General features: G+C 34.3%; 1 protein-coding gene and 4 non-coding genes across 5 annotated transcripts; 2 read left to right on the top strand and 3 right to left on the bottom strand.

Moving 5' to 3' along the window:
* Positions 1–5,480: 5,480 nt before the first annotated feature.
* On the bottom strand, positions 5,481–21,672 carry spn-E (tudor domain containing 9 protein spindle E). The gene is made up of 26 exons (XM_085189187.1): positions 21,323–21,672; positions 21,017–21,211; positions 20,481–20,702; positions 19,995–20,070; positions 19,542–19,834; positions 19,204–19,418; positions 18,616–18,794; positions 16,740–16,903; positions 16,236–16,403; positions 15,392–15,554; positions 14,893–15,020; positions 14,322–14,531; positions 13,960–14,189; positions 13,556–13,619; positions 12,920–13,011; positions 12,544–12,661; positions 11,876–12,091; positions 11,190–11,402; positions 10,554–10,679; positions 10,253–10,413; positions 9,875–9,994; positions 9,117–9,239; positions 8,276–8,438; positions 7,338–7,459; positions 6,735–6,959; positions 5,481–6,290 (listed from the first exon to the last, which is right to left on the bottom strand). The coding sequence occupies exons 1-26, from the start codon at positions 21,533–21,535 to the stop codon at positions 6,149–6,151; spliced, it is 4,341 nt and encodes a 1,446-aa protein (XP_085045313.1). The 5' UTR covers positions 21,536–21,672; the 3' UTR covers positions 5,481–6,148.
* Positions 7,788–7,859, bottom strand: TRNAD-GUC (transfer RNA aspartic acid (anticodon GUC)). The gene has a single exon. It is a non-coding gene; the product is annotated as a tRNA-Asp (tRNA).
* On the top strand, positions 15,819–15,890 carry TRNAD-GUC (transfer RNA aspartic acid (anticodon GUC)). The gene has a single exon. It is a non-coding gene; the product is annotated as a tRNA-Asp (tRNA).
* On the top strand, positions 17,136–17,207 carry TRNAD-GUC (transfer RNA aspartic acid (anticodon GUC)). Its single transcript has one exon. It is a non-coding gene; the product is annotated as a tRNA-Asp (tRNA).
* Positions 17,728–17,799, bottom strand: TRNAD-GUC (transfer RNA aspartic acid (anticodon GUC)). Its single transcript has one exon. It is a non-coding gene; the product is annotated as a tRNA-Asp (tRNA).
* Positions 21,673–23,985: the final 2,313 nt, after the last annotated feature.

Below are 23,985 nucleotides of genomic sequence, written 5' to 3'. Positions count from 1 at the left end.
GCGACACTACGCTTCTTACCTCATAGCAGATTCTCACCAGGAGCCTTAAAATGATGCTGTGCATCGTCTCTCCACAATAATACAAGTTTTATTGTTATGTAAAACTTGTACTATTATTTGGGATGTGACGATGCACAGCATCTGTGAGAGACGTGTTTATAACTCCTGGTGACCACGCACGACGCTATGTGATCTAAATCAGAATGATTGTATAAACTGATTCTGATACATTCAGATAAATTGATCTGTAAAACCACAAAAAACATGAGTAACATTGTTTTATTTATAAGCAAATTGTTAATTGCTTAATTTTTTAATTCAATTAATAATCGCTCTGCCGGAAGCTGAGCCAAAATAATCTAACTTCAACTATTAGATTTACTTATAATTTGCATACAAACAAATTTTAAAAGATGATCCGCAACTCGCTGATAAGCATGAGTAGGAAAGGAAGCTCGCATAACCGTCTAAATAATAAAGCTAGACGTGCTCACTTCTTTTGATAATAATTTAATAACCTGTTTATATAAGTATTCATTATTATTCATGAAGCCCTTGCGTAGCCTCACCTCTAAGTTACACAACAAAATTGTTACCTTTTGTAGCCTGTTTCCGGTGGTCTAGCTAGTTTCTTAATGTAGAACTTAGAAAAACATTTTTCTTAGGATGACACCACCGTCTCTAGAGCGTAATTTTCGACAGGTCACCTGTTTCACCAAAATATTTCTAAACGAGATATGATGTTATAAGTACGAGCAGGATCGAAATGACAATGAAAATGTCGTCCGATCTATTGGAAACCATCTCCGGCTCAGACAGCGGGTCGTAGATAGAACCGGCAACCAACTCCATACTTCCTTTTTTAACAACTATAATAAATTTATAGTAAGTAGACGCGTTCTAGAGTGGACACCACGCCTTGGCAAGCGTAATTAAAGACCGTCTTCCCGCTAGATGGGGTGACGATGTCCGCAAGGTGGCGGCAACGGCCGGATGCAGAGAGCCGAAGATAGAGCCCAGCGGCGCGCCATTGGAGAGGCCCACGTCCAGCAGTGGACGAGGACAGGCTGATGATGATGATGATGAAGTAGTTAGTCAAGTTAATTTTTACCTTGTAATTGATGCCATTAGTACAACATATTCATAACACTAGAGTATTTAATAGAATGCTCTATAAAATATTATGTACTTAGCCCAATAATATATTCTTATACTGGTCAAACCTTTGAACGCATTTGTAAAATTTAAGACTTGATTTCATTATCACATACTTTGAGTATTACAACTTCACAAAAGCATCAGTGAATGCTTACCCGATCCACAACCAGACCGACAATTCATGATATGAATGTCCTATCTGCTACTTAGGTACGGTTTTGAAGCAAACTGTACTTGATATACGATGCGTTAGAAAATGTGAGTTTATGAGCTCATTAGTTTTTCAACAAAATTCAGGCCGACTAATGATTATATCATTCTTCGAAGTGTAATAAAGTTATAAGTAATTGATACTACTATACATTCACATATAAAGGTATTAATTTTATAATATTTCAATTATCGCTTCTTAGCTGTATTTTAGAACTACAATAGTTCACTCTCTGAAATTCGCTTTTAGGAGCAACTTCACAGTGTCAAAATATACGATTTAAATACAGATGCACTCAATTTAAACGTCCGACTTCCCCGGACTTAATGATGTCGTAGACATCCAACATGCCCTCCGCCATATTGGAGTTGTGACTACGTGTATACCTCGCTAGCCAGGTTCAGTTTATGCAAAATTCATGGCAATATGCGGCGGAATATCTACGTTACGCACGTGGATATCGTCAAGGTATATATGTAACTACCTTTACACAGCCCTCATGTCCCATGAAGACGATTACATATTACAAAAAACGAATGCAACTTCTTGATAGTCTTTTTGCAATATTATTGTGTATCATACTTTGTCGTATCCAACAACTTAGTAATAAAAGGTTGTCGTCTGTAATTCTCGCATTTCATATTCTGTCATATCTAACAACTTCAGTAATAAGCCGCTCAACTGGCGGCTTTAATTTGGTCTTGATTTGCCTTCTGAATTATTTAGCTGCCTTCTTTTCCTCCTTCTCCTGCTTCTTACTCTTGCTAGATGCAAATTTTACTTCTTTTTCCAAATACTAACATCAGTAGCCGTCGCATTTTCTAGCTGGATTCTTTTCTTCTAGATGGATTATAGATTTCTCCCACTACATCAGCTTCAATTCTGATGGCTACTCGAATGCACCACAGGGATGTACGGTATCTATTATATAGTACGTCAGCTATAAAATACTTTTGCCGCGGCACTCGCGGGGATGTGCACTCACTTGCACGAGGGTAATGCCAAATTAGCCCAAAGAAACTTTTGGCGACTTTTTATAATACTTGAACCCGCTATTTTAGTTTTTTAATTTAGTTTTGACACATTGCTTCTTTTTATCCATTACTCAACCATCCATATCCTATTGGTTTGCTTTATCAGTTGTAGAACGTGAGTCGAACTATTTTCTATCCTTGCTTTCTCGAACCGCTTGAAAATTCTTATTGGATAAAGCCAGAGACGATATGGAGAATGCTCATTATTAAGTCGAAAAGAGTTTTCAGAGCCCCCAAACCATCTACACCCGTTTCCGATATACCCATAGGCAGCCTCCGTATTTCTTAACACCATGTATACAGGAAGATACGGTTACATTTAAATAAAATTATTAACAATCATACAACACCTTGTACTAAGTTCTGGGCTTGTGTTACCCGTCGGCGGGTTCTCACTCCATACTTCCGATATCCGGTATGCACTGATACTTGACAATTGCTAATGTATAATTAAACGTGCTAGAGTTTCATACTCAACGCATGCTTCTCAATTTTTGATGCATGTACGGTTGACGAAGGTCTAACTGCTTCAAATAATCTTGGAAAAGGATTATTGGTGGCATGGAGGTAAATGGCTAGATGCATTCCCGCGATTAAACCGGGAAGGGCCTACGGAGCCCAAACCATCAGCCACTGCCTCCGATACGCTCAGAGGCAGCCTCCTTATAACTGCCCCCCTCCCGTACAATTGAGAGCATTAAAATAGTACCGAGCTTTTTTAAATTCTAATGTACGGATAAATGCACTTTAAATAGTTGGACATACCTTATGTCAAGTAATAGCCCGAGTCCCTCTTAAGGCAACTAAGATAAGGCGACTGGCTAGAACTTTTGCCGAAGAGGCCATACAGAAGATCCCGTGATTGCTAAATACTATGGAGCCCATTGCTAAATGTTATGACGTTCACAGCGATGGCAGTAACCATGAATAAGCAGCAAATCCACAATTCTTTTATCCTCACTCCTCCAGGATTGAGAAAATGAACCTCCGATATTCCGTGTTTGAAACACTTTTCCTGCCAGGAGGCTTTGAAATTGTCTTCGAATCCTTGTGTCTAATTCTTCCGAGTATTCGCCTGCAATTGTCAAAAGAAGCCAAAAGAAACTGCCACGCAGATTTATCCATTGTTATTCGTTAACTCGCTTAGGATACGCTCCCAGCGATTATAACATTTCAACAACGTTAGTAATTATCCTATTACAAATAAATAAAAAAGATTTATCTATAAATAGACAGACATATATGTCGCAGAATAAGGTGGTTGGGACCGGAGCTTGTTCCAATCCCATTTCTGATTGTCATCGATCGGTGTCACGTCAGAGTGACAGGCAACGCCATCTGGTTTTGACAACTGGCAACTATTAAATAATCCGCTTCCCTGATATATATTAGGAGAACAGAATTTTTTATATATTTGATAACTCGCTCAGGATACGCTCCTAACGAATTTATCGTATTTAAACGAAGGTAGTATATTAATGGATAATACAACTAAGTAAACTCGGTGAAAACCGATTTATTTAGTAAACTCCGTTTACATCGCATGACATTATGCCGAGAGCGTTAAACAAGCGATGAGTCCTCTTGCTTTTTGCAATGCCCGTTAGTTGAATAAAATTGGGCCATAACTGCCGAAAATCTGAGACATATACCTAAACTTATTGTAGGTTATAACACAGCCGTGTTCGGTAAGCTCAGAATCCACTACAGTATTGGTATATATAATACCAAGCAATAGAACAGTATTACATGCATGTAGATACTTGTTACACAAGAGATTCAAATGACTCACCCGTTGTCCAGTTTGTTACCTTTGAATTTCACAAAAGCAAATTCTCTTGATGAGGATGAACATCTTTGCTGGAGTCCTTTCCAGGAGTAGGCCCGATATAGAAATCCGGTTCACGATGTGAAGAAATTCCACCTCCAACACTACACTTACCACAGCACTTTCACTTTTAAACGATGTTACTCTGATGGGAAATAACGACGCTATGAGGTAAGAAGCGTAGTGTCGCCTATTATACGTTCCGGCGCCCTACCACCTGAGACCACGTGACTTCCGGCGATCGCTGATTGGTCGAAGACAGCAACCGGAAGTGAAAATCATTGGATAATCAAAGGCAAGTATACAGCGCCCTCTCACAGATGCTGTGCATCGTCACATCCCAAATAATATAGTTTTATTTGCATAATATTAGGTAAAATGTTCGTCGCAACGAAATGTTACATAACATATACTTAAAGAAGTATGGGAGGGAAAGATAGGCGGTTTGTCCGTGTCCATTAGACTACTCTGGTGCTCACCCCAGAAATTTCACTAACAAATAATCAATAAAAAGTTAAAAAACAACACAGCAAACTATATAAAGTCCAGCCGTATAATCTGTAATGGCTAACTTGTAGGCTGAGGCACCCCATTTAATATTGTTCAAATAAGCAATTTAATATTCCAAGCTATTAGCTTAGAGTTCGAAGTCTTTCTCTAAACCTACCGTAGATCACTTAACAAGTTTCAATAACAAAAGTCCGTAATTAGCGTAGATAAAAATATTATTTGTTGAAGCGGTCATGGGGCAGGGGCACAAGAGTGTAACTGTGACGCGACGGTTGTGGTTTCGAATCCCACTAGGAGGAATATATTAATACTTATTAATATTTTCAATTCTTCGCCCTGGAACAAAGGCATAAATAAGCGCGGCGTTGAGTCCCACCATTCAACACGCAAATGCCTTGAAAATATACCTGGAAATGGGGAACGGAGTGTCCTAGGTTCCCTCCGCCTTCTCTCCGGCTATAGCGTAAAAATGTGTTTATGTTACTTTGTAAGAAGAAAATTATGAATTGTTGAAAAGGTAAATATCGTTAGCGTCAGAGCGTTTTTTGATTAAAAATCTTAGCGCAAATGATTGCTTGTATTAAAAAAAAATATCTCTCTATTCTGTATTGCAAACAGAGTCGTTTGTGAACAATGTTTATTGTCTATTGCAAAAAACGTAGTTTTACAGTCAGAAAAAACTGTACTGACACCGACGATGTTTATGAAATGAAAGTTTAAAAAAAATAAAACAAAAATGTCATATTCAATAGTTTATTTATTTCTTAAACATCACGTGTCTGAGTCAAAATAAGCAAAAAAAAGTCTCCTAAATAATCACATTGTCATTCTATATTGAATATTCAAGAATGGTTGTTTTTTCTTCTTTGTATAATGGTTTCATCCTTATATCGAGATTAGCAATCACAGTCGAATTATGGATATTGGAGGCAATTTGGATTTTAATTATTACTATAAAATATTAAGTAATAACAAAAAACATGTAGCATATACATTATATGTATGTATAGTACATATAATTGCAATGTAAACAATTACAAGAAGTTCAAGTTTCCATATAATTAGATTTTTTAAACATCTCAAATCAACTCCAAAGAATTATATTTATTTATTAGCCTTAATTTCTACTTAAAAACTATACTGAAAACAAAAACAATCTTAAACTACAACAGTAGACTATAGTTGAATATAGATTCTTTCATTATATTTCTTTTCACGAAAACTATTTATCAACTAAAAACTTAAGTATAATTAACAACGATTTACGTAATATATTTCAAAGCTTAAAGTAACTTTAAAAAAATAATTTTCTTTTGATCCACATTTTAAATTTAAAATATTAATTTTGAGTCATTTTTGAAAATCATCAATTTGAAAAAATAAAAAAAAACATTTATCTCATACTTTTTAAGATTGTAATATTCTCAAGTCTTCTTCCTCTTTCTCGTTGTGTGAATTAGAACTCAAATGTATGCGCATAGCGTGCGCGGGCATCGCCGGGGTGCCGCATAGCTTACACTCTAATGTTGCTGTCGATGATATCGATGCTCTGTAATTATAAAAATTGGGTTATAATAACTAAAAAATATATACCAGTACCAAGTCGTGACCGCGTGGATTAAGCTGTAAATGTATGTACATTCTGCGAGTAAACAATGCGCAAAAGTTCAGAAAGCCTAAGTTAAATAACAAATACTTTGGAAAAAAAAATTAATATTTGTTTCTTTAATTTAATTTGCTCCGCTATGGTAAGACTTGAGTTTTATTAATCAACGTGCATCGTTTTTTTAATAAACCCCCATTAATTTAATTTATGCGCATCTAGAGATATTTTCCAGGAGGATCTAATTTCCAATGGCTGCCACTGAAATGTCTTAATACTAAAGGGATGGAATGCCTTAATACTAGATCCCCAGGTTCCCTCTACCTACTCTACCATATGCAGAATACAGCGTGAACTAAAACACAATAACAGAACCTAAAACCACATCACCTGCCAACCAACATCCTCAGCTCATCCAGGTCCCGCTTCAGCTGCAGCATGTGTTCCCGGTTGGCGGGGCGCAGGTCGAGGGGCGTGTGTAGCGGGTATAGCAGGGGGCGGCGCGGGAGGGACGCCAGGTCTATCTCCAGCAGGTCGTCCTTGGGTGCGGTACCCCACTCCCACGCGCCTACCACGCTTTCCGTTTCGCGGTGCTTGCGACGTTTTCTTAGTAATCTGTAATGTTTTGGGTCGGGTGAGTGATCATTTCGATGACTTAAATACCACATGGATGTGTCCTCAATCCTCATATAAGACAATATAGTTATAACATTAAATAGTTACAGATCTTTCAGTTATTTTAGCGAAACTAGGTAGTACATATTCCCTAAAACTTCTCTTGAAATGGGAAAAGAAATCCAATCGAAATATCTAATTTAATATGTATATATAATTTAATATATATATGTTTGTTTGACTTCAAGTCAGTGTGAAACAAACTTAATGCGGATAAAAAAATATATATTAACAACAAATGACACATTTTTTGTAGCCCATAAGATAAGCCATTCCACATTAGATAAAAATTTATAAAAAAAACATAATTTATCTCACTGCAACAGATCATCACGGATCAATTTGGGAACGTTCACTCTGAACTCGTCATCCACCATAGGAATGTCCTCACCGTCGTTGCATGACAACATGTGGTCCATTAAATAACGTATGTGGTTTATCTGTTAAAATAAATATAAAATTTAAAAAATGTAGTATAGAAATTAAATATAATTAAAACAAAGAACAATTAGTCCAAGTTTGATATAAGTTTTATAAAGTAAATGATAGCTCATCTTATATATTATATTTCCTTCTAAAAATTGTTTAAAGATCTACAAAAACATATTTTTAAAATAATTATGCAAATTAATAGTACATTTGATGTATCATTAATCAATGAAATTTATAAGATAAATATAAATTAATTAAAAAAAATGTAATATTTAAAAATAATTAAAATAAATAAAATTATACAATACAAAAAGAAAAAAACAAGAAAAAAGTGTTCTCTCCGGCGGGGAATCGAACCCCGGTCTCCCGCGTGACAGGCGGGGATACTTACCACTATACTACCGAAGATGTAGTCAAAGCTTCGAAATTATCAATCTTTACGAATGTAAAGATTTATATAATGTTCATATAACAGGGAATCCTTGCGCCACGACTGGCTTCACATAATACAAATAACAATATACTAGGATCCGCCACATGCTGCGCACGGCAGCTGTGGAGCTGAGCGAAGCTATGTTGCGCAAAATTTTGTTGTTTGTTTTTTCAAAATTTTCTGTTTTTTCAGCACACGTTGGGTTAGGTTAGTCAAAGTTCAATCTGATCCCGTGAATTTCAAAACGTTCCACAACTTAACTTTATAGGACATATTTTTAAAATTTCCTCAAAAACTACAATTACAATTATCACCAAACTATCATATAATATAGGCATTACAATGAAACACACTTTTGACCAGTAAGACCAATTATAGATGTGTGCGTTACCGCTGCCACGTCGTCAACGTCGAGGTCCGCGTCGACGGTCACGAGCAGGTCGTGCTCGGGGAAAAGCGGCCTGCCCCCTCCACCGCCCGCGTCGCCACCCGCGCCCAGCCCGCACAGCGCGCTCGTGTAGCGCGTGCACGCGGAGTTGCGACGCAGCTCCGCCCTGCAACATGTTATGTATGTATGTTAATACAAGTTTTGCGTCATCTTACTTTACTTGTTAGCAAGTCTAAAGTCGCTTATTTTGACGACACGCTACCAAAGCGTTAAAATACTTTACTTACTACACTTCCTACGGAGTACACATACATAATTTAGTCTCTCCATTACACTAAGGTTGCCTGGAAGACCATTGTGGTAAGTAAATTAATAGTCAATACATAAATGTTCAATGAAATATTTTTAAGAGACAGAATTTAAAATATTATAAGAATCGCTGGCGATTTAAAAAAAATCATACAAAATTTTAACCCCTATTTCGTGCCTTTAGGGTTAAAATTTTGCAAAATCCCTTAATGGATGTCCAGATTACAAAAATAAATATCTGTCCAAATTTCAAGTTTCTACTATCAGCGGTTACGGCTGTGCGTGCGTCTTACCTCAGTCAGTGGGAACGTGTCATTTTTTATATGATGATATTTTCTCGAGTAGGAATCAAACCCACAACCTGTCGCGTTTATAGTCACACGCTTGTGCCCTAGCGCCACGACTTACAGAATATCACATAGACAACAATACAATTTATGTAAACATTTTGTATAATTAGGCTACAATATAACAGTAAGCTTAATCGGGCGAAGCCGCGTTTCAGTCACTAGTTATACATAAATACTATACTCACTCAGGACAAAATAGCAGAGAAAGTATGGCGGGTAAGCCACGTATGTTGGGCATCAACGTGGTGTGACGCAACACTAACTTGTTACTCATTTCATTTTGACCTACTTCTGCTGCCACTAGCAACCTGTTAAATATTTATTATTATAATATATAAAGCAGACTTTCTTATGAAATATGTCGATGGACGATTATCACTCTGTACCGCGCATTTGGCAGGGTAGACTGAGGAAATCTGGGAACGTAGTGTTATGATACTCCGTTTCCCATTAAGAGTGGCGGAACTCAACGCTGCACTTTTGCTACGACCGAAGAAATGAAAATATTAAATAAATACACTATTACAAATTTTAAAAATTACATAGGTTTAAAGATATTTATTTCTCAAAAAGACTTCAAGAATTTTCAATATTCTTTATTGTTTTTTGTGGTGTAATAAAAAAACTTTTTTCATTTAGCATTTGTTCCTGTTGTTGTTGTTTCCTAATTTGTGTTTAATTTATTTGTATATTAATATAATATAAAATTAGTAAGACAATAGTATAATATTATAACTTCTTTACATACGATACGACAAGCCCATTCAAATGCAATACAATACAAATAAAATAAAGTAGTTTTAAAGGTAATGTCTAAAGAAAAAAAATATTAAAAGAAATGTATAAGATGACAAAAGGTATGGACTTACGGTCCGTACCTTTTGCCTGTAGACTTACGTCTGTAGTCTAAGAATAAAGAATAAAAAAAAACGAAAATCTTTACCTCTCATATACTTCCTGTGGCTCAGTGTCGAGCAGCACACCGTTTACAGAGTTCGATTCCACTTGGACTTGCTTGTCACGACTGCCGTACATCAAGTTGTGGAGGGTTGATTCGAGGGGACTGTAAAATAGTACTTATTGTAAAATACGATCAATAGTTAATATATGGTGAGTCAATACAATAAATATACTAGAGACATTCGTGGTAAGTTCGATTTCCGCTCAGCCCTCAGGGGAATGAACTATTTACTATTTTCATTTACTCACTTTGGTAAAGAGGCACTTCACACGCAATGTCTTTAAAATGTGGTGGAATGTGGGAAACGAAATGCTGATTCTCTCTGACAAGCCCTGAACGTTAACTTAATAAAATACCAACCTACTAGGTCCTTTTAGTACGACATCCGTTATACATTCTTTGTAATTAGGTGGTTCTATATCTAGAAATTGGCTGACGGCTAGATCTGTTTGCTCCTTGTTGTAGGCGCGTCTTTGTGCCAGGTTTAGGTCGTTTGCAGTCTGCCTAAGATCGTGATTCAACTGAAATATACCAAAAAAACTCATTTTGAAGTTTGTATATTATTATTTTGTTAATTAGATTATGGTAATGATGACAACAGGGGAAATAATTTGACAATAAGTGAAAGAATCTTTATTACCGATCAACTTATAAAATTTACCTTTGATTCGTAGCTTTCTTCACAAGGCATTGCAAGATTCTTAGCAATTAGTTCCTTATTTATGTTGATCTTTCCGTCTTGTGCAAGTAATTCTATGTGAACTATTCCGTGTGTTACTGAATAAATCTGAAATTATTAATTTTGTTAACATATTACACTTTGTTAACATATCACATTTTAACGCTTTACACGCCTAGAATTATTTTAAATGAAAAATATTTCTTTTCTTTTAAAATGCATATACATTTAAATAAAAAACAAAATGCCTATTAAGGGCACCTGTTCTCTCACGTTGAGTTCTACCTCTTGTGGGCTACATATATTGTGGCGATGTTACTAAGACGAGACCTTATATTCAACTCTTTTATTATATATTTAATTTGGTTATTTATACGCTACAAAACAATAGTGGAACATTATTTCACAATTGCATTTGTAGCGAATAAATTCAGGTTGCTGATATAGCGTGTTTATAAATAATATAATAAGACTAGTGCAATACCCCTACACTCTCAACACGCAATGCCTGAAGAATTCGGGGGAGTGTCCCCACGGAATATCTTATCACTCGGTCCCCAGATTCCCTTTACTTACCCTGCTATATGCAGGATACAACGTGAAGCTTTAATTAATTACCTTAGCCATCAGCCGTCCCTTGGCCACGAGCTGCGTGAAGAGCCCGAGCGCGGCGGGCGGCCAGTGCGCGTGTCCGTGCAGGGGCGCCGGCGCCACGCCCGCCAGCGCGCACTGCACGGCGAGAGGGGGCTCGCTCACCTGCGCTTGGATGGGGAGCGCGCGCACGCTCTGGGACGATACTATGCCTGTGCTGCCGTAGTCGATGTATAGTACCTGGAGATCATTGATCACTGTTGTATTACTGTGGAAACTGTTCTATTTTTGACTCAACTCCTCGCGAGGAGGAGAGTCAATTGCTCAGATCCGAGGCATAGATACTACGGTCGAAGATTCGAGGCTCTGAAGTTTTGTGCATAACTCTGAAGTTTTGTGCATAACTACAACTTTGCGACTTTACAAATAGAGTGACATTCTACCGTTTCTGTAGAGGCTTATTATAACTCATTTATTCTCATCTCCTTTCTCGACTTCGTTTAATCTTGTAGGTCATTGTAGCTGCAGCATAATGTTTACCTCTAAGCGCCACAATGATAGGTTCGTATATTAGTGATTTATTTTCATATCCTCATATGCTGATAGTACAAAGTTCAGCGTTGATTTCCGCCACTCAACACGCATTGTAGATTGCCCCTAGCTTCTTCTTCAGGAAATACTACTATAAAATAAAACGTTTTAAGATAACTTACCTCCAACATATCCTTAGGTAATATTTTAGTGACTCTAGCTCTATAAAACATGGTGCCACTTTCATCACCGTACGGCGCTACGATGAGCATGTCAAGTGTTATATTAGTGGGACATGATGAAGAACCCTTTTTGTTAAGTATCAGTTGAATTTGACGAAGCTCAGTCTCGGTTGACTCTTCGTCATATTGCACCCAGAATTTACCCACGTTGATTAGCTGTTAAAATATAAAAAAAAGAACTGATACAAAATATATATGTATATATATAAAAGAAGACACAATTCATCGTACATTGATCCAGATTTGGTAAAATAAGGTTTGTATTAACGGTTGTGGTTTCAAGGAAGTAATTACTTTTATTTCTAGCTCGTACTAAGTCATATAGCGACGTAGATATTCGCAACTCAAAAGTCCCAAAAATTAGGCGCAAAATGAGGCACAGAGTGTATTTTAACCGACTGTTACTAAGTACCCTCTGCCTACCCTGCTATATGCGGGATACAGAACAAAGCGAAAAAAGTATACGTGGGCAAAGACTAAAAATAGCCCTTTTAAATTCCATTTGGAGAAATTGCATAAATTTTTTTCTACAGCAATTTCGAGTTGTGCACGTTAACTGAAATAAAATAAATCGGATATAAATAAACAACAATTAAACCATAGCATACTTGAGATATCTTCAATCGGAAATACGTCTCATCAATGGCGGGCAGACGGGGAACCATTTTGTCCATGTCCGTATTTTGTTTCTGTGATATCTTAGCTAGAGCCTCGGCTTTCTCTATGCTGTAATGAAATACGACTTAAATAACATTAGGATGCTTAATAATAAAAATAATTAAATAATATTCCATTGCTTCGATAATCTTAAAACTTTTTTTTTTCACTTTCTCATACTATCGTATCACAGGGATTTTGTGCAGTACAAATATGTACCGATATAGGAAAACGGAGTGTCGTGATACTCGGTTCTGTCTGTTCACCGTGCTATATGCGGGACAAAACGTGAATCTAAAAAATAATAAGATATAATATAATACTTACGGTAACAAAGGAAGTCTAATATTCATTTGTAATTGACGCGCTTTGATCGCTTTATATACCGCCAATACAACTTGACCTGGAATAGTTGGATCCTGTAATAAATAAAAAAAAAATCTATAATATTTCAGGATCTGAGGCCGTCGTGACGCAAGGGTACAAGGATGTAACAGTACTGCGACGGTTGTGGGTTCGATCCCCACTCCAGGGATTGAGCTATTATTGATAAAATGTATAATAATAAGCTTCGCTACTCAACATGCAATGTCTGTAAAAGTTCAGCGGAAAGTGTCAACTCTGCTATGGGATACAGCGTGCAGCTGATTTGATTTTCTTTATAATACTTTTTCACGGATAAAATTTTACATCAAAAGATATATAATTTTTTCCGATATCACAAAGTAAATAAGACCCCCATTTTTAGCTCGATTTTTAAAATATTGTGTCTTGAGTGACGAAACTAAAGGCCACGCTTTGTTCACCAGAGGAGAAAAAGGGAATTTCAATATAATAATTTCCTCGACTAGGGATCGAACCCACAATCATTGGGTTTACGACTTCGTACTGTACCGTGATGTCTTCTTAAGAGTTATCTGAGAAAATATCAATTTACATTAAGTATAGTAATTAAATACTTACACCCCTCTTGTTTTTATCGGCTTTAGAGTTTTGACTACTGTCTTGGAACGTCAGATACACTTTTCTGTAAACAAAACAATATATTTATTAAAAATAATATAGTTCCTACTGAACTAAAAGAGGCAAGTCGTGGCGCAGGGGCACAAAATGTGACTGTAAACCGATTTGTTGTGACTTCGATCCCCACTCGAGGAAATGAAAAATTTATTTAAATTTATATTTCCGTTTGGCAAAGGGCCAGGGGTTCTACCACTCAACACGCAATGCCTCCAGAATTTGGCGAAAAGTGGGGAACGGATGGTCCCCTACCCAAACAGTAGGTTCCCTCTACCCTGCTGTGTGCGGAATACAGGATCCCGGTAGAATGAAGCAGTTTTTTATAATAGCAAAAAAACAGTATATACCTGCTATTATTATCAAAAGTGACACGAGGCTCGTCGCTGATGTGTTGTTTTATAATGTTTTTGATGGCGGACGCGTATACAATTCCTGGTTGGTTATCGGGGAACCCCCGCAAGTATACTGTATTTCTTGGATCTAAGCCACCGAGGACCCTAACTGAGTCCCTTTCACGCCCTTCATCTGTTGCCGCTTGTATGAAATATTGGGGGTAGAATGCACCGGCAAGTAGAATCTGAAAAGTGTGGTTTTTCAATAAAACATTTATTTATTAAGTACCTTATTACGAGAGTTGCCTCGCCTCGTACCATATCATCAAGTTCCTTTAGACATCTTATTTGTGTGTAAAAAAACCTTACATACATACCTTAAGTACCAAAGGCCCCTCATTTTTATCCCAAGGGGAGTTCCCTTTCAACGGTTCCAACCGTTCTCTGGACAAGCGCATGCGCAACTCCCGTACCATGTCATCAAGTTCCTTTAGAGCTCTAATTTGTATGTAGAATCTTCGAGCCCATTGAACTTCTGATGTACCTTGTTGTCTGAAATATCTTTGTTGACGAAGGTGGTTCCATACCTAAATGAAAATAAATAGATTTTTTAATATTTACTTATTTATATATAGTTTCTTTTTTTTTGTGGGATAGGAACAGGAATTTTATATTTGTTTTTAATATAAAACTATGTCCATGTCCTTTTTCTTCACATGTTTATTATTGTTATTTAACAAATTATTAACAGTCTAATCTATTTTACTTACTCTTAAACAATATTATAAATATAGATAAATAAATAAATATGTAAAGTAACAGTAGGTGTAGACGCGTACCAATTAAGTGTTTTAAATATTAAAAAAAACTTAATTTAAGAACATTATCTATTGTTATTTACATATTGTTTCGGTCGAATATTTCAACATATATAAAAATAATAGGTACCTTATAGACATTTAATATAGCAATACTGTCGCTCGTAGACCCATCGGCCCATGTTAGCTTCGAGTTGTATGCATTTAGTCGCTCTCTGAAAGGACTGCTGAAAATATTTTTCACTGACATTCCAGCAGCTGAAAAAAACAATATAATTAATTATTGCACAAATAAAAAGAATAGAGTTCATTATAATTATTAAAAGAAAAATAAATGTAAAAATATAAATTTCGTTACACGAAATATTCTTAATTTGCTTAATAAGCCAAATATGAAAACATTTTTTAGTTATGCGACAATTTTTTCTCTGCATTTAAATTATCCACTTATAATAACATTACCTAACATTATCTATACTTTACAATAAAGAATAATATATATTTTTCGAACTAAGTAACCTAAGTATAACCAAAACCGCATCAAAATCAATTAATCGCAACGGCAAAATGAAAAACTATTATAGAGATAAGATATTTTTTAAGTCGGTTAAAAATACAATAAACTTTACCCATTATAACACATTCTTCTAAACAACCAAACACATATCCCAAAACGATTAATTTAGAACATCTAACATCAATCGGTAGTTTGGCCATAATTCTTCCTAAGTATGTAATGTCACCGTCGGAAATGGACCATTCGTCGTCTACTGTCTTTAATAGAGCTCCCATCTGGAAAGAAAATATTAATTTACATATATATCTATAGTATAAACATGCATAAGTTTAAATTAAATTTATTAGCTAACAAGTCTATAGTGAATGAAATACAAAAAAGACTACTTAATTTGTCCATTATATACTTTTAATCCGTTTCTTCAAATATAAGTGAAAAAAAAAAAAAATAATATTAGACAAAATATCAAATGCAATGACGTAAAAGAATAAAGAAAATTATTAACTCATGTATACTGAAATTTCAATTTATGTACCACATCTTCGGTAGTATAGTGGTAAGTATCCCCGCCTGTCACGCGGGAGACCGGGGTTCGATTCCCCGCCGGAGAGAACACTTTTTGGTTTTTTTTTTTATTATTCTACACTTTTTTTTAATACATGTATAAGAATATCTTGCTTAGATATTCAATAGTTAAAAAATAATAAAGTTTACTTTATATTTTAGTTTATTCTTTTTAGTCTAAAATATATTAATAATATTGAATTGATGAACTCATTAGAATTCATCGATTCAATTCCGTTTATAGACCCAAGGGGGACTTTATTCTTTTTAATGATTTTTGCCATTACAACTTTCTAATAATGATTAAAAATTTAATAAAAAATAACACTATACAACATTTTTGCTCCATTTTTCTTCACCCACATAAAATAACAATATAATTTAAATATTACCTCTTTCAACACTAATATAGTGCGTAGTATATTAGACATGTCGGGCGGGTCCATAGCTAGAGCCAGTATCTCACTAGGCGGGCCCATGTTTAACATTTTGGCTAACAAAACCAATCTTTCCAATGGACACCTAATTATTTCCGGTTCACAGTGTTGTGGTAGCGAATCCTGTGAAATTGAAAATAATTTTCTGTTCTTAGTATCAAAAATAAAAAAAAATCCTAAAATGTTTTTTTTTTTGCAATTATGTAAGTTTTTAAATTTATTACATACATAGCTAATTGTTAGGCAAATAAGAACCTATATATCCACTACATATACTTTCAGATATATCATAGTTTTCAATATTAAATTCAACAACAATAAAAACAAATATTATTTTTAACCCCCCAAGAAAAGAGGGGAGTATTTCTTCTTCTTCGCTTTCTTTGTATGGGGTTTTTAAGTATCACTTATAGGTAATATAGAAGTTAGTAAATATCAGTTATTATAACTTGAACTTACGTAAAATTTATCAGTAACCAGTCTATAAACTCGACCATCTCGAACTCTGCCAGCTCTGCCTGCTCTCTGGTCACAATTACTTTTGGACGCCCACGACATTTGGAGGCATGTAAAATTTGTATTTTGATCGGCCACTAATACTTTCATAAGGCAGAAGTCAATGACTGAAACAAATTTAATTTTTACTGAATTTTACTAAATCTAAATCAATCAATTATACATTTAAGAGGAGTTTAAATATTAAAAAAATAAATTGATTGATGAGTAAACAATGAATTTGGAATTCAAAACATATGTAAAACGCATATGTATATAAATAAAAAAAATATTCTTATGTTCATTTTCATCTTCTTATTACATAGAAAGTAACACAAAAATTTGACACTGACTATCACATCTTCGGTAGTATAGTGGTAAGTATCCCCGCCTGTCACGCGGGAGACCGGGGTTCGATTCCCCGCCGGAGAGATTTTTTTTTTAAATTAATTCAGCTAATTAACAAATTTATAACTGCTTCATTTGTAACATGAGATAACTTAATAAAGATTTTTAAATTTGTAATATTACAGGAGCAATGCGACCTCTACCGGCAACCAGTTGTAGTAACATTCATATTTAGTATACAAGAATTGGTAACAGTGGGCGTTGTACAGGTAAAATGTTTCAAACATTTACACCATAGATGTCGTTGCCCTGGTATGTATGTTCCAAATAACCAATATTTAACCACCACATATTTGAGACTGTAGGAATTATATCCAAAAAAAAATGTATATTATACAGAAAGATAGAGAAAAAAGGAACTATAGTAAGATTTTGTGTGTCACAAATTATGAATTAGAAATCTTATGTATTCAGTGGCAGAACTCAAAGCTGCAGTTTGTTTCATGTGAGCGGAAAAATAAAAATAATTCAACTCATTCATGATAATCTACTAAATATATAATAATAAGTAAAAGTAAATTAATAAATAAAAACAAAAAGTGTTCTCTCCGGCGGGGAATCGAACCCCGGTCTCCCGCGTGACAGGCGGGGATACTTACCACTATACTACCGAAGATGTAACAAATACATTAAAATTATTAATCCTTAGAAACGAAAACAATTAAATGAATTTATGTAATAATATTATAAATGTAAATCATTGCTTACTATATAAATAAAAGAAAATTATCTACTTTGTTGTAGTAAGTGTTCTTTACAACACTATACTACCGAAGATGTGAAAGAAAAGTTGAACTATTTATTACGTCCTATTTAACAATGTCATCATAATGACAATCTTAACAATATTTTTGCGTGCAGCGGGGAAGCAGACGAGGCCCTAGTGTTAAGACACTCGGCTCCACACTTGCCGCCAATTCCTGGAGGCATTAAGTGTTAAGTGACTCTACACAAGGGCGAAGAAATGAAAATATTAAATATTTCATTTCCTCGAGATGGAATCGATCCCGCAACCGTTTAGTAACACGCTCGTGTCCCTGCGCTACGACTCGTTACTACTTCACACATAATGTTTTTATTATATAAGTGAACTAGAGGCCCGCTCGCGGTTACACCCGCGTGAGCTATGTTATTATTAATTTCTGTCTCCATGACTACGTCCTAGTGAGGTCTATGCAAAATTTGAGACTCGTAGCATTTGTAGTAACGAAATTTCATACAAACTTTCGACCCCTAAAACAACCCCTTAGAAGTCGAATATTGCAAATTCCCGTCTTAGCGAGCACCTACGTTCTATAAGTAACTCCTATGCAAAATTTGAGATTCCTAGCACTTGTAGTTTCTGAGATTCCGTGATGAGTGAGTGACCTTTCGATTTTATATATATAGAAGATGTATGTCTAAATCTATAATGTTCATTAAAACTCCTTACCATATTTAATATCAGGCACTGTTATGGAACTTTCAGCAATATTAGTGGCTAATATAATCTTTCTTTGGCCAGGTGGTGCTCTTTGAAACACGCGGACTTGCTCATCGGCTGTGATTGTAGAATGTAAAGGCAAAACCCACCAATTATATTTTGCGCTTTCTTTGTCTGTCACTTTTACCCTGTGTATTAGAAAACAAATAAAAATTACATAGTAATATCTGTAGACCAACACTTAGAAGTACAAAATCTAAAATTATAGCTTTTTAAGCCTTTTGTTTTTGTTTTTTCGATCTAGCTATATAAACTGAAAAAAATGTGGTACATAAATAGTAAAAAAAACTGGTACATAACAACTGGAAAAGCCTTATGTTGTCACTCTGTTCTCTTATTTCCGTCCAATTTTGAGACTCAACAAGGATTACAGTTAGTGGTGAAACTCAACACCTTTGCCTTGCAGAGTGGGCAAATGAATATAATGTATTCCCTACTGTGTGGATTGAACTCATAACCGTCGCGTTATACGCTGTCCACTGTGCAACAATGACTTCGAAAGAAAAATAAAAATAGTTAATATAAATATTTTATTACCTCAAATTCTTATCCATCAAGGAAGCATACAAATCCTCAATTTCATGTATTCCAGGAAGGAATATAAGTACAGACGGCATATCTGCCGTTTCCCTGTCTGTGTATTCCTCTTGTATGTCAATGTGTTCAAATACATTTAACAGCTTTATTACTAAGTGGTGAGCTTCTGGTAGAATTGTTGGTTCATTGTTTTTAGGCGTCACTTGTTGGATTAGCTGAAAGTATTTACGGAAATAAATATCCTCTCTGTTCTGGTATAGAGAAAAAGTGCGGCGTTGAGTTCCGCCAGTAATTGCAAGCAATGCTTGCGGAATTCGGTGGACAAAAATAATACTTACACTTCCAAACTTAGTAAGATTATTCAAATAAAATGTTTTTACAGTGAACATTGGTTTCTCATTCGTAACATTCAAGCATGAAGACATTTGAAGGCCCACAGGTGTAGGTATAAAGAAGTAATCAGCAAAAGCCTTGGAATTAAATGTTGCTGACATAAGAACCACTTTGACACTCGGTGATACTGTATAAAGCAGCTTCTTAACAACTAACAGTAGGAAATCCATATCTTGACCTCTTTCGTGGACTTCATCTAGCACTATATGAGTATATTCATTCATATTTTTTGCATTTACTGTAATAGAATAGAATATTTTAAAGAAAAAGTTACTATATTTCTTTTTCTTTTATTTACAATCAAGCAAAAGCTATAATTAAATCTGTGAAATACACACTTTGACAATGCAGGGTTGCAAAATATACTGTAAAAGAAAGAAATATATCTATCTACAAACCAAGTTTTTGCAGCAATACTCCTGTGGTCACATAGCTAATCCTTGTATCAGTTGAAGTTCTATTTTCAAGTCCCACCTACAAAAACCATGTATTATATTCAAATGATTGCAATTTTTATGATAGAACTGTTCTATGTACTAATTATTAAATTGCATTTTTAAAATCAAAAAAATGGAGAGTAAAAGCACTTGGTGTAAGGATATTTTTCTATATTGGTCAAATGTTTCCCAAACAATAAAGGTTGACACCATTAAAAAAATATATATTTTTGGGGCACTGAATGAAAAAACATACATTGACACTGAAATATTTTTTATACAATAAAACAAATTAATGCAAGCAAGCATAGAAAGAGGGAAATATATAGTGTAAAGATACTCCATTTCAAACTTTTGTGTCTTGCATGCATTTTACATTCCCAGGTTTTCTCTGCTTGCCCTGCAATGGGCGTATTCAGGATAAAGAAAAAAAATGTTTATATATACCTGGTAGCCAACTACACCCCCTACATCCCACCCTCTCTCTTGAGCAACTCTCCTCGCAATGGATATAGCTGCAATTTTCCTTGGTTGAGTTACAACAATTTTACATTGTTTCCGCTCATTGTATGCATCATCTAAAATCCATTGTGGCACTTGGGTTGTCTTGCCACACCCAGTCGGCCCCTCTACTATAACTACTGGAAAAGCCTTTATTCTATCCAGAATCTATGAATTTTAAAAGCAGGTATTTTATTACTTATTTAAAAAATTTAAATAACAAAAAGAGTTTTAATATGAATTCAGAATTTATAAAAATCTAAAATAGTTCCCTGGAATGGTAATCAATACCCATAAGTCACATTTTCTGAAAGTCACAGGTTTTGTGCCACTGCACTAGGCAGACTTAACATAAGCTTAAGGTATGTATAGAAGGAAGTTTTTGAAAGTAAAATAATAAAAAATGTAATCATTCTAGATATCAAATCAACTGTATCACAAGAATAATTCATATCATACATTCATAAAAAAATTTAGCTCACTTTTTGATGGTATGCATTTATGGGCAGATTTTTAGTATCTTCTTTCAATTTAAAGGAATACTTGTTATACACTTGGGTCATTGCTTCTTCTGTCAACTTTTCAATATTTTGCATAGAGGATCCCGTGAAGGATAGCTTCTCCAAGGAATCTAGACCTCCAGATATACTGTCAAATGACTCTCGCTCTCTTTCATTCTGCAAAAATAAAATAAAATTATTTAAATAAATATCATATAAATTTATGTAAACAATATAGAAATCTACATAAATAAACAAGTTCATAATGCTTTTCATATTCGTGCATACCCTTAAATAAGTTTCGGTTTCCCTTTGCTTAATTTCCCTGGCATAGTCCGTACCAGAAGGAATAATTGATTGCCGATTTTCTTCAACTCGATTTAGGTCATTTATAGGATCATTTTTTGTAATACGAAGTCCGCCGGTAATAGGGGGCCTAATTTTAACAATTTGGGCTGATGATGGCCGAGGATTCTTTAAAAAATCTCTTAATTCATCCATTATAGGTTATTACTTTAACAGATTCGCATAGGACGGAAATTATATATTAAATTTCAACAAATTGCAATTTTTAACAAGTCTCAAAAACAAATCTACGCGGGTTACCAACAAATAAATGATTGTTTGATGTTGAAGTTGACGTATCACAATACTAATATTGCTAGGATTAAAAATGCAAAAATAAATCCGCTGTTTAATATTAAAAATGCTATATTAGACTGATTTTAGATTTACCGCACAGAAAAAGATTTTTTACTGATTATATATTTTCATACAATACATATATGCTATTTCTGTTTAGACCAGTTAATAGAAAAAATGTAAGGATTGCTACCGTTCCGATATGCATTTGAATATTACTGTTTGTCAAATAAAATTGAATATCTTGTATTTAGATTGCTTTCCCACTCGAGGAAATGAAATATTTAACATTTTCAATTCTTCGCTCTGTTAAGCTCCCACAAAGCGCGGCGTCAATTTCTGTCATTCAGCACACAAGGTCTCGAAAAAATTCGTGGTAAGTGGGATGCGGAGTCTCTTAACACGATATATTAATATTGCCAGTTAAGTGCAGTAGTTCTTGTTCCCTATAAATCCTAATCTGTATAGGTATCTGTATATTGAAAATGTAACTTGTCGTTGGATCAATTATCAAAGTAATAGAACCTAAAGCAATGATATTATATTTTTTGTCTGTGCGTTTATGCATACTAATTTCTCAATTGCAATGTATTTTTCTCTATTGTGTAAACTTACCATACCATTGTTTGTTTAATTTTTCGTGCACCCCCCAGAAAAGTTGCTAGCAAAAAAATTGCATGGATAAATAAAAAATCATACAAACAAATTCCTTCAAAGCTAAATTTCAGGCCCTTTTTTAATATTTTTAGATTTGCCTTGCCGGGTAGAGATCCAACGACCCTCGCGTTTATAATGGACCAATCATCTTGAATGAAGTTAAAAAATGGCAAGAAAAAGGTTATTCAAATAAAACCAAGACTTGTTCCAGTTTATATATTTCATACCATAATTGGCATAACAAAAATACTCAGATCATTTAAAGAAGAACTGATTTTTCACAATTACAATAACTATATTAGGAATTACGGCCGCATATATTTATTATGCATAAAACCACCATATCTTATAAACAAACTATTTTGATATAATAAGTAGATCTGCTTAATATTAATGTTACAGTTTACAATCGATACTTTCCGATCACACTAGTATTACAAGTAGTTATACATTGCCAATGAGGATCTATTGATATAGTGTGAAAGGACTTAAATATATTTTCACATTAATGTGATGGAACTTAGTCCTTCCTCCTGGTTAACCTACTCCACTTTGCACGATACCTAGATGGAACCTAAAATAATCCATTTATATTTACTTAAACAAATTAATTTTTGAAATAATTCTTAAGTACATACACATAGTAATATCGTCGGCTTAGAGTGTAAACGTGCTAAATCCGTTTTTTACGTTACATACGTTTTTTTTTTCAAAAATTATATTTGAAAATGCTATTATTTTTTCAAAAATTAATTAAAAATTACCTTTAGATAATATACGTATATACGCTACTCATAATTTATTAAAATGTATTTTGTCCCTCTTGTTAATTTGCTTAATAAACTGTTAGCAGGTTTACTCTAAGCTGACGCTGCGATGATTGATAATCATTTTAATTATAATTAATAATATAAAGTTAACTGAAATCCTACACCTGTATTTATAAAACAGAGAAGACATTAGACTATTTTAAACTTAGAAAGCAAGATAAAGAGATAATAAACATAGTGTTGTAAACTAAGGACGTAATTTCATCTTTGGTAAAACAACAATGGGGACTAACAGATGTTTCTTAATTACTTTGAAATTTTCATAAATATTTATAGAGGATATTATAAAAAAATATATATAATAAAAAAAAGAAAGTTAAATTATTATCATTTTTATATTTTTTTTTTGTAAATCACAATATGTTAGCTCCCACTGTAGTATTTGACTAGGAAGATTGCTTTCTGTACTTATATTTTTCACTGGTGCATGACAGATATTTATTAGATAAAAAAGTAAAGTAAAATTTTATTTACTTCTATAATTATAATATTATGTTTTACATGATTAGTTTTCCTAATAAACATTAATAAGTTAAATTAAGTTTAAAAGTTTAGTAGACATTAATAACATTACAAGGATGAAGAGACCGACATATGGTTAAGAAAAATCAATTAAGATTGTAATAATAAAATGCATAAAGAAATTAATTACATACTAAAATTACGAACACTTATGATATATCGATTGCATAAATATACGAAGATATTGATTACGCAACGATTTTTTTTAGTTTCACGATGTATCCCGCATACTGCTGGAACCTAGTGTTAAGATACTCCGTTTCCTATTTTCTGTCAAATTTTGGAGACATTGTCTTCTTA

The sequence above is a fragment of the Heliconius melpomene genome, chromosome 8, assembly GCF_056956725.1.
Source record: "Heliconius melpomene rosina isolate 202511_hmr_F chromosome 8, ASM5695672v1, whole genome shotgun sequence".
In the NCBI taxonomy this organism is placed as follows: domain Eukaryota; kingdom Metazoa; phylum Arthropoda; class Insecta; order Lepidoptera; family Nymphalidae; genus Heliconius; species Heliconius melpomene.
This window is presented reverse-complemented; position numbering and strand designations above follow the sequence as displayed.